The sequence below is a fragment of the Clarias gariepinus genome, chromosome 18, assembly GCF_024256425.1.
Source record: "Clarias gariepinus isolate MV-2021 ecotype Netherlands chromosome 18, CGAR_prim_01v2, whole genome shotgun sequence".
NCBI lineage: Eukaryota > Metazoa > Chordata > Actinopteri > Siluriformes > Clariidae > Clarias > Clarias gariepinus.
Genome location: NC_071117.1, coordinates 8,179,039 through 8,196,452, shown reverse-complemented (window position 1 = coordinate 8,196,452; position 17,414 = coordinate 8,179,039). Strand labels below are relative to the sequence as shown.

General features: G+C 37.6%; 1 protein-coding gene across 1 annotated transcript; it reads right to left on the bottom strand.

Moving 5' to 3' along the window:
• Positions 1 to 1,448: 1,448 nt before the first annotated feature.
• On the bottom strand, positions 1,449 to 7,868 carry rab1aa (RAB1A, member RAS oncogene family a). The gene is made up of 6 exons (XM_053477308.1): positions 7,642 to 7,868; positions 5,981 to 6,053; positions 5,772 to 5,867; positions 4,633 to 4,728; positions 4,028 to 4,159; positions 1,449 to 2,789 (listed from the first exon to the last, which is right to left on the bottom strand). Exons 1-6 carry the CDS (start codon positions 7,653 to 7,655, stop codon positions 2,592 to 2,594), a joined length of 609 nt encoding a protein of 202 aa, XP_053333283.1. The 5' UTR covers positions 7,656 to 7,868; the 3' UTR covers positions 1,449 to 2,591.
• Positions 7,869 to 17,414: the final 9,546 nt, after the last annotated feature.

Sequence of the window (17,414 nt, the reverse complement as noted above, 5' to 3'; positions counted from 1 at the left end):
TAGGCTCCAGGCCCCCCGTGACCCTGTACACAGGACAAAGCAGTATAGACGATGATGGAGTGATTATTAGCTGGTTATATATATATATATATATAAAACTGGTATGAAAAGGAAATGTTTAATATAACACATTTCTTTTTCAAAAGTGGTTCAAAATATATTTTCAGGAAGCAAAGAAGATTTTAAGAGAGCAAAAAGAACAACCCACTTACACTCTGCGAATGTCAAACCCTTCAGTATCTACTGTATAACATTTCCCAAACTGGATTTTTGTGACATTTACACTGTGTGTCTGGTTTAAGTGAAAAATCATTACACGTGATTTAAAACAAAAAAAACTTTTAATATTTTAAATATAGTTAAAATACTATAAGCAATGCTCAAAAGATCATTAGCTATGTTAGCCAGTTCCTGTGTGAAGCTAGCTTTGTTAGCATGAAAGATAAGATAATACTGAAGATTTCCGTATCTGTAATGTTCAGAATACTAATGACTGGTAAATTTAACTGGAAATTACACAGACTTTAAGTAATTTAATAAAGAATTTGAGTGAAAAAAAAGAGAACTATTTGCTTGAGGAAAAAAAATTAGGTCTCTTTAAAAATCTTTTAATTCTGTACAATTAAATAGCTTTATAATGAAACCCTAAAAGAACATCTATAGAAGACATTTAAGTCATTAGTAGTGCACAGTTAGTTCATTTCATGTTTAGGTTATATATTTATTATTTTATCTTTATAAGCAGCATTTGTATGAGATTAAAAGCGAACAAACACAAAGAAACATACAGGTTCCGGTAAAACCATTTTTATTGAACATTTCCATCATTTTTAATTGAAAACATTAGATGACAAAAAGAAGCAAACAAAAAAAATAAAAATATCAGAACCCAGAAACCCCCCATGTCCCTGTCCCCCCAAAATATAACAGGGAGGCGATGTTTGCATTTACCTAAACAAGTTCATGTTTCTTTATTTCGCTTCCAATACCATGGGACAATTAGTTTTGCATTCTTATACGTAGACACGTAAATATATATAACGGCTGTAATGTAAGTAATGCAAAAGTGGCCCAAAGTAACAGATGGATTTGAGATTTGGGTTCAACAATGGTGCAAATGCATGGCTTGTGTCTGAGACCATGTTGAGTACAGAAGAGGAGTAACTCCATCAACTTGAACATCCAATGTCATGTAATAAAAAAAACAACAACCTTGTGCCCAGTTTTGCATTACTTTCAGTACAGTTCTCATATGTATACACTGCATAAATGTATTTAACCTGGCGGCCTGGTGACTGCGCAAATAATTAGGGCAAAAATATCACTCAAAGGGACTTGTCCCCTTAAACCCGCTGCTTTATGGATAAATGTGTGTGTGTGTGGAGGAAGCGAGGTTTTCAATAGAGGAATGAAGTTAGTAAGTAATGGTGCGTCATTTAAAAAAAAAAAAAAAAAAAAAAAAGGGCAGAGGCATCAGAACTTCGTACAGCATGGCCACTGTGGCTTGGCCTGGTTTCTCAAGGACGTAATTGTAAAAGGGTCTACAAGCTGTGTTTTAACATTCTTAAAAAAAAAAAGTTTATTGACGTTTTATTGTAAGGTACCTCTCAAACCAAATGGAGTACTCGGTACTAAACCGAGCTGAACCAATAATGGCAAATAATTTTTTGTGCCCAATTTAGTGAAGACATAGCACTATGGGACCCATGGTGCTATCAAGGATATGTTTAAGTGTCTCGCTAACGCGCTGGTGATCAGTTACCTGCCTCCCTTGCTCAGTTGCTCATTGTTGGACTGAAAATATACAGCATTAAATATTTTATAGCTAAATTATCCTGATCCAGGAAATCATTGGGGAAATAATGTTTTGTCAAAATTCGGTCTGTTTTTTCCAGGTCCTGATAAGACTTAAATGAAAAAGGCCTGTTGTTCAGCATCTCAACCAATCACAGCTGCTCCTGCTCCCAGGTTTGCTCTGATTGGCAGATGAAACATCTAAAACAGCCCATATACAGTAGAGTAAGGAAATCCATTAATGCACTGCTTAAGGTTAGTGTTGAACTGATATACTCCACAGGGTACACAATACCCATGATGCACTTTGGTGTTTACAGAAATTGAACACGTGCTGTAAGTGTTAAATGTTTGACACGGCTAACGAGGAACTGTTAACAATAATGAACGATCAGTAGGGGAAATAAACGTGGGCACTAGTGAACATTTCAGTGTTGAAGATGTTCAGGGTTCGGTGTTTACTTCTTTAGAGTTTGTTGCGGCTTGTTAACGTAGCTACAGTCCTGGATGACTGAGTTTTGACTGATTTGCAAACGATATAGAAATCTATGAATCATCAGATCGATCGATAACCTAGTCTTTCTAAATCTGGGATTTAAAAAAAATTACAAATTAAAAGGTGCAGCTTGGTGTAAAAGGAAATCTTGATTATTATCATCCTTTACATCTCTCCATGTGCTCTCACACACACGCCCTCTCACACACACGCCCTCTCCGCTGTGCGTCCGCTCTGCAGTATGATGGCAGGTAACATCCCTCTCCCTTTGTGCGTTGTGTATTCGGTGCGGGTTCAGGACTCAGCAGCAGCCTCCGCTCGACGCCTTCACCGGCTGGCTGTGGAACGTGACGTTCGATTTCTCGGCCCCGCCCGTACCGGCGCCCGGCCCCATCTTCTTCTTAATCTCTGCCGCCATGGTCATGAAGGCCTGCTCCACGTTGGTGGCGTTCTTTGCGCTCGCCTCAAGGAACGGGATTCCCAGAGAGTCTGCAAACTCCTGAGATAAAGAGAGAAACACGATGCATAGCGAGTTATACTGCGAGGTGTGTTTTCTGTAACAGCAGCTCTAGGAGTAGTGCAGGTTTATATTCATGCGTTCGTTCTGATACGTTGTTTCTAATAGTAACTGAATTGTTGATGCTTCACATGATCAAAGACTGATAGTTAATGAACTAAAAAAAATGTTTGCTTATTGAAAAAAAAAAAAGGATCATTGATGACCAATTTGTCTGGAGCCTATCCCAGGAGACTTAGAGCATGAGGGTGGGTACACCCTGGATGTGGTGCCGCATTTCAGGAAACATTTAATTTAATATTTATGTAAGGGTTCTCCAGTGTGAGCATTTTAAGACAAAAATCACCGGGGTTCACCGGATATAAACAACTTGTTCCCACAAAATAAACAACTTGATCTGAAAAGACAAACAACTTGCTCCTACAGGATAAACACCTCGGTCCCACATGAGATAAACACCTCGTTCCCACATGAGATAAACACCTCGTTCTCATGAGATAAACACCTCGTTCCCACATGAGATAAACACCTCGTTCCCACATGAGATAAACACCTCGTTCCCACATGAGATAAACACCTCGTTCCCACACGAGATAAACACCTCGTTCCCACACGAGATAAACACCTTGTTCCCACATGATAAACAAGTCGTTCCCATAAACAACTTGATCTGAAGACCTAAACAACTAATTCCCACAGGATAAACAACTCGTTCCCTTGAGAGAAATAACGTGTTTCAACAAGAAAATAACTTTGGTGCACATGATTAAAAAAAATAATAAAAAATACACCTTTTTCAGGCTTTAGGGGATCCACAGATCAGTTGTTTAAAGCTGCTGTAACTTAAGTGACAACAGGAATTAACATGCTATGTGGATGCACCAGAAACTAAACACAATTACTAAAAGGTACAGCTTCTCATCATTTAATCAATATTAACTCCTGGTCATTGTTAAAGTGCTGGGGTGTAAGAGGAATAAAACTCTCTAAAACATGTGATAATAGTAACTCTTCTAAATCACACCACTTCATCACAGAATCTCGACACATAATTCAGTATTCATGTTAACGTATCTAAAATAGCAGGCCATGGAATATACAACAATGTACACATGTTGGTTTCTAGGGTTTTAGCAGGAGCCTTGCAGACATGCCAGAAAGTCTTAAAAAATGTTTTGATGGCCTGAAACCAGAATTAGAATTTTCTTTTGAATTCTTGCCTTAGCTGTAGTGTAGTCCACTAATTTCTTGGTGGTCAGGTCAGACTTGTTGCCCACGAGCAGTTTGTTGACGTTCTCGCTGGCGTAGCGGTCGATCTCCTGCAGCCACTGCTTCAAATTGTTGAACGATTCCTGAAGAAATAAAGTCAACAAGAAAGTTTTGAGACTCAGCATACAGCACTATTAGTAGAGTAACTGTTCTTAAATCGTTCCATCTATACAGTTTATTCTGTGTAGGGTCACAAGGGGCCTGGAGCCCATCACAGGTGCGGGAGACACCAATCATTGATGTACCAATCATGGAGACAGTACATCAATCATACTATGGGCAATTTGGAAATACCAATCAGTCCACACTAAATATCTTTGGATTATCGGAGGAAACCGGAATCTGGTGGAAACCCACCAAGCACAGGAATGGCATGCATACTCAGTAAAGCATAATCTGGAGGTGCCATTCGAATCCTCGACGTCCTTGGAGGTTTGAACCAACAGTGCTAAGTTTAATTTCGTGGTCCTGCCTAATGCAACAAACGTCCTACCACAAAAAAGAGCAGGGTCGCTATGGTAACCGAGCCTTCCCAGTGCCAGGATGTTCCACCTACCTGATCTGTGACGTCGTAGACGATGATGATCCCGTGGGCTCCTCTGTAGTAGCTGGAGGTGATGGTGCGAAATCTCTCCTGACCCGCCGTATCCCACTGAGTAACACACACAACCCGGATTCAACACCACTATAAAACTGGGTGTGTATGTACTGTACGCAATTCACACATTTCTCTGCAGCACCATTCATGTACTTTAGCGAACAACATAATAGAGTATTGTGCAAGAGGTATTGTAAAGAGTCCAACAATATAGCTGTTTTTATCTTTCAGACTCGTTTGTACGCCTTATCTGATAGAACAGAGCTACAAAGTGATAAAGTGCAAACATGTAGAGTGGTACATCAGCATACGAACGCCCCGCATCAAGAATTTCCGCCTTAAAAACACACACACAAAAAAAAAGAGGCATACAAGGCATTTTCCGCATACAAGTGAACTAACCGAATCGAACAAAGAGCCGACTCAGTCCCATGTGCGTCCCCTAGCCATTTAAAACCACTTGAAAAGCCAAGCAAAGTGCTTGTTTTTTTTTTTTTTTTACATTTTGCACAAGATTTAGTGAAGACATAGCACCATGGCTCCCAAGAATATTAACAAGGACGGCAGTGAGAAGAAAAGAGAAACACTTTCAGTTTGGTTTTTAAAGCAGCCGATGCCAGAAGGAATCATAAATCAAATTAAGTGAGGTTTAATGTCTATTTATTTCATATTTTACTTTATTTACATGCTTAAATTATTTACATGCATACATATGATTATAGTGTTGGAAATTGGTAATATTGGTATTATTTTGTGGGCGGCTGGAACAGATTATCTGCGTTTACATTATTTTCTATGGGAAAATGCGTTTCGCAATACAAATTTTAGTTTTAAGAACTCGCCTCCTGGATAGATTAAATTCGCATGCATAATCAGGATGACCGCTGATACTATGCATCATCACGTTGTCATGTCATGCGACATTAACAGTGCACATAACATGTCATAATATTTTGCAACAATTATAGTATTTTGCTCTAGTCACTCTTATAGCTCACTATAGAGGCTAATATTCTGGAAAACTCTAAATAAGACAATATGTTAGGCTCTACAGCTCTAGTCTCAGTGCCCTGCCTCACCCCCCTGGCGGTACTCACAATCTGTAGTTTGATCGTCTTCCCGTCCAGCTCTATTGTCCGTATTTTAAAGTCGACACCGATGGTGCTGATGTAGCTTTCTGTAAATGTGTCATCCTGAACAAAACCGTCACAGACAGACAGGGAAAATATATTACTGTAAGACTTACGTGAGACAAATGAAGCAGATCTCACTCGGGACGTGTATAAGCTGACAGTTTTAAACTCACTGCGAATCGGAGCAGAAGGCAGGACTTCCCGACTCCAGAGTCTCCAATCAGCAGCAGTTTGAACAAGTAGTCGCTGAACAAAAAAAAAAGAAACAAAAAGAAGTTGCGTCACATGAAGAAAGCGACACACAACCTTCAGTCTCAAGCTCCGTTACACAGAAATGACATAATCAGCTTTGGCATGTCTCATGTGTGTAATATGGACAAGCCTTTAGATATTATCATAGATCTCAAAGTCAAAGAATTGGTGCAATACACACCCACACACACACACTTTATGTATTTATTATCCTTTAATGCTACACTAATTTATGTTAAGAGTTAGCTAAGGTATATGACTGGATGGTTACCCAACCAAGCATATTTTATAATGCATTTCTGTAAAATTTCTACAATTCTGTAAAAGTAAAATTTCTTCACACCCTGGAACAAATAAAAAAAAATTGAAATGTAAAAATCCGTGTGACTTGTATAATTAAGAAACTGTAAATTAATAACAATTGTTAATATTTTTCAGACGCTTGCTAACCTGCTAACGATGTGGCACAAAAAGTGATGAGGCAAGTGAAAGCGCTATCTTCAGCAGGTTTGACAGAAACTGACATGCGGAGACTTGGGAGATGATAAGGGCTCATGAAATAATAATAATTTATATAAATAAAAACCATCACAGATTCGATAAATCATTAATCGTTTAAATTAATCGTAATTTATTTGTCACTTTCCCTTATACTAAAGAATTTAAGACTGATTAAAGAATTAAAAGTCATTTGACTTATTACGATAAACAACATTTTGTTATTAAGGTGACTTTATTTATGTCATTAGGTTTTATGAGTTTTTCGCTCACTCACTCATCGGCTACACCTCTTTATCCTGTATAGAGGGGCGCGGGGGCCTGAAGCCTATCCCTGGAGACTTGGGGTACACCCTAGACGTTCATAGTGCCAATGAACCTAATCTGCATGTCTTTGGACTGTGGGAGAAAACCGGAGTACACCAGAGGAAACCCACCAAGCACGGGGAGAACATGCAAACTCCAGGCACACAGACCTGAGGCGGGAATCGAACACGGACCGTGGAGGTGCAAGGTCACAGTGATCACCACCTAGCCACCGTGTCGCAACTTTACGAGTTTTTATTTTACTAAATTTTATTTCTTCACAGCTAAATGACAATATTATAAGGACATGAGATTTTGTGTTTTAACATTATTGACACACACCAGTTAATGTTTCAGGGTTATTATTTTAACATCTCTCTCTCACACATATCTTACACACACACACACACACACACACACACACACACACAGTTCTGAGGAACTTCAACTGATCCAAATGTCTCAGGTTAAACAGAACAAGTAATAAGTTACAAAATATCAAGTAATAAAACAAAAACAAACAAACATCTGAATAAACTTAATCCAATGAGAGACATTAATTAATTAATTTATTAATTTATAGATAAAGTGGATCAGATGACATTTAATTAACTACATTAACAGTCCTTCTGAATCTAATCCAAAGCCAGTGTTCTGTAACAGGACATAATAAACACCCTGTGGTTTGTTTGATGTTTCGATTCTCTCACCTTCACTGATACATTTGTATCAATTCAAAGACATAAACAACATGAACTTAGAAAACAAATGAACTTACTATTCAGGGTTCATGGTAGACACTTGGCCCTGAGTAAGTTATATCTCCTTTATTAATATCAGCCCTACACTTGTGTCCTCGGTCTTCTCCCCGATAAAACACCCTGTTTAGTTGTAATTCACTGCTGGGTTTCTGGAAGGTCCAGGGTTGGAGCTCCGACACACTGAAGCTGAGATCCGGCTGGACTGGATCAGTTGGATAATGAAAAATGGCAACCGGGTTGTTGTGAAACCTCATCAAAACGCCATGAGTCGCTATTTCAGATACAAGTGTCAAAATAAGAGTTTCTTTAAATCAAAAGTTTTTTTTTTTTTTTTAGCTTTTCATCAAACGAAAAATGTTACCACTTCTCCTTTGATGTGTGAAATTTTGTAACAGTGACTTCTCAAACCTCATTCAAAAATTAAATTATAAATCTTGGGATTTTATTTCACAATCATACTATTTAGGCAACATATCCAAAGAATTAAAAGTATTAATCTTACATTTTACCTCAAAAAGGCAAAACAGATAATAATAATAATAATAATAATAATAATAATAATAATAATAATAATATAATTAGTGTAACTGCTGAATGATGATTAAAAATATTAATTTTGAAATTAACATACAAATTCTGTAACCTGATGTAAACTTTGGGAGTGACAGGAATGGCCAGGATCAGGAAGGAGTTTATTAGAGAGACGCTGCAGGTAAAATGGTTTGGGGACAAAGTTAGGACGGTTTGGACGTGTGCAGAGGAGGAATGAGGGGTACACTGGGAGGAGAATAGTAGAGATGGGGCTGCCAGGCAGAAGGAGAAGATGTAGGCCCAAGAGGAGGTTTGTAGATGTGGTGAGGAAGGACAGTGTTTGATGGAGACAAATGGTCCACTATGGCAACTCCTAACAAAAGCAGACAAAACATTAACAAAAAGAAATATGGCATGACAACCCCCCCCCCCCCCCAATTCTATTGTATTTTTTTTTATAAATACAAAAATAAAAAACTCTACGTGTTAAGACATACAAAAAAAAACTGGACTTTTTTTTTTTTTTTACTACGTCAATTTTCAACAAATATATTTGAAAGTTTCAGAAAAGGCGTGTTTAATCACACGACAATGGGTTGTTATAATCGTGGAGCATGATATCAAGAGACGATATGACGTCAGGTGATTGCTGAAGCTGTTTTTTTTTTTTAAGGCGGCCACATGTGTCAACTAAAAGCATAAACATCTGCAGAACACTTACTAATTTTAATATTTAATATTTTAATTTTAATATTTTGTTCAATTTCATTTATACTTTTAAAAAAGTAATAATAATAATAATAATAATAATAATAATAATAATTTGAAAAGAATACTCTCATGCATATTCTATACCACTTATCCAGTGGGAGAAAATTCGGTATACCTGAAGGAAACCCACCCAGCACGAGGGAAAAATGTGAACTCCATGCACACAGACCCTGAGGTGGGAATCGATCCCGGACCCTAGAGGTGATAGTCAAAGCCACTGTGTCGCCTATAATAATAATAATAATAATAATAATAATAATAATAATAACAAGATATCATTCTGCATGACAGATCTAATTGATGTGGATGTTCCGAATGATGTAAATGTTACCATCAAGGAAGCTCAGTAAATACAAAAGACCTTAAAATTGAGATCTCAGGTATGAAGGCATGTTTGATCCCTGTTGTACTCAAGGCAATAGGAACTGTCCGACAAGAGCTTCATATTTATCTTCAGTTAAAAGTTAAAAGTTTGGACAGAACTTCTGACTCTTTAATAACATATGCATTATTTTATAGTTAAAAAAACTTTTTTGTCCATTACATAAATCATTTTCCAATAAAAGAATACAAAAAAGTAATACTAAAGAAAATAATTTTCTATATTTGTATTTGACTACATGTACATTTTATGTGACAGATTTCTGCGACGTTACTGCTGCATTGAACGTTTACTTTTTTCAGGATTTCTGAAGTTGAGCTTTAAAATTAGTTAGGCAATGGTTTGTTTTGAGTGACCAAATATGGCCATCGTGATGATTGCTGTTTTCAAATCGCTCCTAGTGTGTAACTGGGTGTGCTGGGTGGGTTTATTCTTGTTGGTTGCAAGTAGGTTGAAGTTCTTAGCGAAATATCTTCCCCTTGAATCAACGATAACTTGTGTGAATGCATGGGTCATTGGATGATACAGGATACAGAAAAGGCGTGATTAGGGTAATGTAAGTGTTTTAATAGGTTTAAAATTAATTTAGAGTTAGAAATATAATCATGCTACAATATAGGTCGGTTATGAGCGAATGTTTTCTAACAGATTACTAAAACAAAATGGAATCACTGACTTACATAAGATGCATCTTCATGCTGTTTCCAACAGAGGACGCCAACAGAACATTTTCTGTGGAATCCTGGAAAGCAAATCCAAATCTATGGAAAATCATCATTATTTTTTGTCTGTGAACATAAATGGACTAATTTTCTAATTACCTATTATTTGATCATTAGGTTATGTAGTCCTTTATGAAACAGATCATTTTGTCGTACTTCTTGTTGGACACAGAAATTTTCACACTATTCAGTGTCCTTGCTCTTAGCTATTAATTTAAAAACAACTCATTCCTAGTGGTCAAGTGGTATAGTACCTTTACTAAAACATTTTTCCTACTATTTGGATTGGGATAGGTTTAAGGAATGCCTAGGGTGCCTAAAGTGGGCCTTAGCCTAGGGTTAAGGTGCATTTAGAATAATGGTTCATGTAGGATTAGGGTGCATGTAGGGTTAGCGTTCATGTAGAGTTAGGGTTCACATACGGTCAGGGTTCATGTAGGGGTGAGGATTTAGGGTTAGGGTGTCTGTAGGGTTTATGTTAAGTTGAGGTACTCATAGGTTTAGGGATCATGCACCATAAAGGTTCAGGTAGGGTTGAGGTGCATGTATGGTTAGGGATCAGGTTGGGTTAAGGTGTACCGAAGGTCAGGCTGCCAGAAGGGTTAGGGTTCATTTAGGTTTAGCAAACAAGTAGTGTTATGATGCATTTAGGGTTAGAGTTCATGTGGATTCTGGTGCATGTAGGGTTAAAGTGCACATACTGTAGGGTTAGGTTGCACATAGGGTTAGGGTTTATGTAAGATTGTATATTGATATGTTTGGCCAAAGTCTTTCTGGAACAGAGAGACTGATTGTGAACAACAGGGCCCATAACAGAGGTACTGTTATATAGGGGGAAATTAGAAGCGCTGAGCCATAAATCAACTTGATGTGCTTATTGAGCTCATGATTTATTGTCTCTCTTCTCAATGTTCTGTTTTACAAGGGAATGAAACCTTGCACACACTTGCACCACATTTTAATGGGTGTGGGATAACTTCTGTGAGAAGCACAAATTAAAATACATACTGGTATAAGGAAATTGGAGTCCCATTTTAATGTCTGTGTTTTACAGGAATAAAACTTGTCACTCCCTACAATTTCATCAGTACTTTTTATTTCTATAAGGTGACATTTAAAATGCATCTTTCATATCATTGTATACTCTGGACATAAAGTAAGCTGTGTTGATCCTCAGTCCTGATCTGACTGTTCTGTACGAGACACTTAGTGCACCACAACGAGTGGAGAAACAGTTATTATTTTCGTGTCTGTGAAGGGTGCACCAAATATTAGACTTACTGATTAAAACACATAAAGTTAATCATCACATAATCAGGCAAATTATTTGTGGATCATAATATAATGTTTTACAGCACGTTACTGATATGAAATAAAATCATGTAGTCTTACCATGTAAACTGCCATTTTTGACATTTCCAGGAGAGGGCGCTAACAAAACGATTTGTGTGTGTGTGTCCTCTTCAAAAGTACTGTAAGGGAAAGGACATTTTTCCCCATGTTGCCATCTCATAATCATGCTTTAATCTAAAAGCCACACGCATTCAATGCTTAGCAAATAAATACCTTGCTGTGGTTCTGTCTCTTGAGCAACAAATATACTCCCAGTGTTTCTGTGGCAGTTGTTTACAGGGCCGGGTTGCCAGCTGCCCTATTGTATCTGAGCACCTGGTGCGAAGGACCTTTCTCACAGGTCCACTAGTGGTTACCCAGTGGTGTCGAGGCTCAAACTGGGGACCTCCTGGTCCACAGTCCAACACCTTAACCAACAAGCCACCCATACCCACTTGCAGTCAGATGGCCAGGGGTAGCTCAGTGGTTAAGGCATTAGACTACGGTTCAGAAGATCCCAGGTTTAAACCCCACAACCACCAAGTTGCCACTGTTGGGCCCTTGAGCAAGGCCCTTAACCCTCAACTGCTCAGATGTATAATGAGATAAAAATGTTAGTCGCTCTGGATAAGAGCATCTGCCAAATGCCTAAATGTAAAATCAATATAATGAAGAAGCACTTTTGGTGTTGGCTTGGCTTAACCACTTCACGAGGTAGTCACAGCCTTTAATTGCACTAATCTTAGCTATTGATTTAAAAACAACTCATCACTTGTAGTCAAATGATATAGTGCATTCACCAAAGCCTTTTGCCTCCTATAGAGATACATTTAGGCAATGTCTAGGGTTAGGTTTCATGTAGGGTCTGGGTTGAGTGACGTTACAAGACGGGGCCTACAATTAATTCAGAGGAAGTGTAAAAGGGGACATTAGAATCAACAAACTGCTTTGTCCAGAGCCATTACTCAACTTTCTGTACTGATGGAAAGCACGTTTTTTTTTCTCTCTCTCCTTATATTTCCTCTCTATTCATTTCTATTTCTCTGTTCCACAAGAGAATGAAAACCTGCACGTACTTGCACTAAGCTTTGATGGGTGCAGGGTAACTCTGTTGAGTTTTCCCACACATTGCACGTAAGATGATTTTTTTCCTTACTGAAAATTCCACCAACAGAACATATTAGTGTCGCAGGAGAATGTATTGCTTTTAGTTCTATTAGTAAATTCAACCAGTTAAATTAAAGTGCAACAATTATGATAAGTTTGATCATAGTGAGTTGCCCAATACTGTAGCAGAACATAGAAAGGAAAGAAAAAAGAATGGAAGAGAGAAACTCAGTCTACTAAGATCCAAAAACACGTCCTGGATGGGACGCCGGTCTAACCATACATCACAAAAAAACGTAACTGGAGTAGTTAACTGGAGAACCCAAAGGAAGGAGAAGACTCAGGACTAAAACCGGGACTCTGGAGCTGTGATAAAGCAATGCTACAAAAACAGTAAATCTAGGGAGAAACTTTGTTCGGTTCAATCAGCATTATTTTGTGTCTATTTTTATTCATTCTTCACAAAGAATGGAAGCTTTGTTGGAGAGCTCTGGAAGTATTTTGGGTGCTGGGTCATATCGCTGTACACCATACAACGATACAAAGTGCAGATCGAAAGCAAAATGAATGATTAATATGGAGATATATAACAGCATGCAGTAAGGGAAGGTCAACTCTTCTGTTTATACAGTATCATCCAGCCAGACCTATAACGTTGAGGAACAAGGAAGTTGATGTTACGCAAAGTCTTGACATCATATCCGGGAGATAAGTCAGTAAATTCAAGTAAAATTGCAGGCTTTTTTTATCCTGTGTCAATGCGTCACACAAAATTCGGATGTGGGGGGTAATTTCTAGTAATAGAAATGGAGTGTGAAGTGGGGGTAATTGTCAGATAATACTAAGCCTGCGTGCATAGGGCTTTTATAAACTGTCATAACACAATGCAGTGAAGAAGTGGACCAACTGATCTGCACAACAACTTTGTCACAGGCTTTACACCGGATTCTCTTTCTCATGCAACCCTCCCATTTTATCCGGGCTTAGGACTGGGACTGCATCCAGTGGCATTGTCCTGGGAATCAAACCAAGGCCCAATGCCCTTTATACTTACCTATAATCTGATATCAAACAATGATTCTGTATTTCTTGCTGTACATAGACATTTCCACAACATTCAATTACATAGATTTTATATATTATATTGTTATAAAACAACTCATTACAAGTGAAGTGATCAAGTGATATATTACATTCACTAAGACGTTTTGCCCACTTTTAGGCTGGGATCGGTTTAGGGAACGCCTATTCGTGTAGGGTGAGGGTTGTGTGAAGGTAAAAGATAGGGAATAATAATTAATTCTTAGAAAGGGTAAAGAGGGGGTTAGAATCATTCAACTGATTTATCCAGAGCCATGACTCAACTTGCTGTACTATATTCTTCTTCTCATATTACAGTACTTCTCTTTTCATTTCTCCTTCCCTGAATCAGCAAGGACAGAAGACTCGCATGTATTTGCACCATGGTTAATAGATACATAAAGAACCCAAAAAAATTCTTAGAATTATGACATTTTCTCAGAAATTTCTTTAAAATTTTCCTTACCAAGATAAATACTGGCATAATTAAATTGAAGGTACTTCTTAGGCCATGTCCACACATACTGTATGAGTGAACAGAGGTGCTAGAATGTACAGTACTATAAAGCTCACTGCTGCTACATACAAAACTAATGTGATCTGTGTAATGCATCTTTAATATCTACATTTAATTCTCTTGACAAAAACGTAAGCTGTGTCCTTTTACTGTACAAGCCTGTGGAGTCAGTGTTATATATATATTCGCCGGGAATTGCATAGTCAACACCAAGGCTACATTTTGGGTGGATTAAAAGGAATGAGATGGTTTGATTGGGCTCTAGCCTTGATGTTTAGTGTACAGTGCCTACCTCAAAAAAAGTTCTCTCTAATCGCTCTCTAATACAGTATTTCATTGGCCACCTTCTGCTTTAATTAGAATCATTGCATCTTTTATGCATTCATTTCTCTCCAAGATCTTGCGCGGTATTGATGATGGGAGGGCACAGCAGATACACACTCTGGATGGGATACAAGTCTGCCTAGGCGTCACGCAAATTTGCAACTGGAGAAACCCAGAAAAATCTCAGTCTCAGGATTAAACCTTGGCTGCTACATATGAGAAACAAAGCGGTACCATACTTATGGAAAAATCTTTCTTAGGTTAAATCAGTATTCTTTTTTGCCTCTTTCTTTATGAACACTAATGAGCTGATTTCTGACTTCTCTCTATCTGCTAATGTCAAACAATAACTCTGTCTTTCTTACTGTACATACACATTTCCACAACACTCAATTACATTCATCTTAAAAACAAAAATCGGATTTAAACGCAACTCATTACCAATCATTATTGATCAAGCGATGCATTGACTTCATGACATTCGACCTACTTTTAGGTTTGGAAAAAGTTTAGGGAACGCCTAAGGTTGTGCACGTAGCATCAGGGCTCAAGGGAAGGGCTGGATTAAGTTTTGATGGAATGGAAAGACATGTCCCATAATTAATCATGAGCTGTGAAAGGAGAATCAAAATAATTAAACTGCTTTGTGACGGATCCAGAGCTATGCCTCAACTTGCTGAAGTGATTAAGCTCAAGTTTCTTTGTTCTTCTTTCTTATATTTCTTCTATATTTATTTCTATTCCTCTGTTCAACAAGGGAATCAAAACTTACACGTATTTGCACAAGGGTTAATGGGTGAGAGGTGAGTTTGTTGTGTCCACCAACAGAGTGTACATAACTCTTTTTTTTTTTCCTTTTCTTTGCTGAACATTCCACCAGACAGAACACATTAGTGTCCCAGTAGAGCATGTTGTTTTAGGGATGTTGTGCTTTGGATTAAACCAATAAATTAGATCGTTTAAATTAACATAACTGATCCGTAAGATCCATTATAGTGAGTTGCCCACTAATGTAATGTACTGTTATAAAGTATTTGATGTTCCGTCTCAATGTCTTATATTTTACAGGAATAAATTTAGACAATCCATACAGTTTTTTTCTCTGTGCTTGTGTAAGCTGCAGGGAAATTCAAAGTGTACAACTGAACATAGAATAAATTGTAATCATCACTCGCATTAATGGGTGGATCATAATTTAATGTTTTCCAGCGTATTACAGATATAAAATAAAATCAGTCATACCACGGCTTCATGCCATCTCCAAGAGAGAGCACCAACAAATAATTTTTGCCTTTGTATGCGTTTGTGTGATAATGTTTTAAGCATATGATGAATATAAATCTAAATAAAGAGGGAAAAGAAATACCTGGTGATTATTCTTTTTATCTCTGGGATCCTTTTATTTATTAATATACTTAATAATTTAGTCATTAATTTAAATTATTACTTCTTTTATTACTTTGTTATTGTTTTTCTTTTACATTTTAACAAGAACAACAAATGGATTTAAAGTGGTATGTCACATTTCAGCTAATACACAAAGCAGTGAGGTACATAGGTACGTAGAGTCGCATAGTATCCGACATCAGCAGACCAGTGAATGGGTGCGTTAACTGGTCAGCTGATGCAAATATATATCACGATTCTTAATTAGTTGCTCTATGAAGCATGTATGGACACACACATATACATATATTCCAATGCATAAAAACATATCGTTTATATCTAAGATCTAGCACAATATGAGACATATGACAAGTGGGAAAAACAAGTTGAATACACAATGACAAACACTCTCCGTGTTGGCACAACCTCCTTTAAGAGATTGACAACTGGCATGATTTTAATCTTGAAAGAGTTCCAATATCTGCTGTACACTTGTCTAAGCATGTGTTCTTTTTTATTATTTCACACCTAATTTAGATTAAAAAAGTAATTGTAACACCTTCCACGATGTATACTATATTGCCAAAAAAATCACTGTCACATGCATATGAACTTGAGTAATATCCAATTAATACTTAATCCATAGTCATGTTGGAACAGGAAGGGGCCGTCCACAAACCGTTCCCACAAAGTTGGGAGCATGAAATTGTCCAAAATGTCTTGGTATACTGAAGCATTAAGAGTTCCATAGAGACATAAATGAGCGCCTTTTGTGTGGAAGAACTTAACCGGCCTCACAGAACTCCTTCAGAGTCCTGACCTCAACCCGATAGAACACCTTTGGGATGAATGAGAGCGGAGACTGCGAGCCAGGCCGTCTCGTCCAACATCAGTGTCTGACCTTACAAATGCGCTTCTGAAAGAATAGTCAAAAAAAAAAAAAACACACTCCTAAATCTTGTTGAAAGCCTTTTCAAAGAAGTTGAAGCTGTCATAGCTGCGAGGGGGCCGGGGAGAACATCATATTTAACCCATGGATTAAGAATTTGATGTTACTCAAGTTCATATGCATGTGAAGGCAGACGAGGGAATACTTTTGGCAATATAGTGTATGTAGTAGAAATTAATAAACCGAGTAAATTAAGTAGGTCTGGCAGATCTTTGACTGAGACCCTAACCCTAACCTAGCCCTAGGCAAAGATAAAGCACCACACGTGTTCCACACGCATTCCAACAATATCCACCAGAATTGTTCAAATTGAATCTTTAATCTTTAAAAAAATAAACATAGTGTTTCGCTGCACATCAGTTGTTTGAGACATTACTTAAGTTTTGTTTATTAGTTATTTACTGTATAGTAACAAACACGTTTTGGACGGACGCCAGTCCATGCAGGCACCAAACAAACAATTTTTTTTGCTGGAGCGGTTTACTGCAGAACCCAGAGCTTTGACCTTTTTATTCTTATATTTCTTCTCTATTCATTTCTTTTTATCTGTTTAATAATGGACTAAAAACATGCATGTACATGCCTTAAATTTAATGGGCGCATGGAAAAATCCATCAACATCACTAACTTTTTTTGGTTAATCATTCCACAAACAAAACACATAAGTGTCAAGTAGGATGTCTTGTTGC

Coding starts and splice junctions, on each gene's coding strand:
- rab1aa (XM_053477308.1), bottom strand. Junction 5,868..5,980: donor GCCTTCTGCTCCGATTCGCA/GTGAGTTTAAAA, acceptor GGTTTTGTTCAG/GATGACACATTTACAGAAAG. Junction 4,729..5,771: donor AGACGATCAAACTACAGATT/GTGAGTACCGCC, acceptor TGTGTTACTCAG/TGGGATACGGCGGGTCAGGA.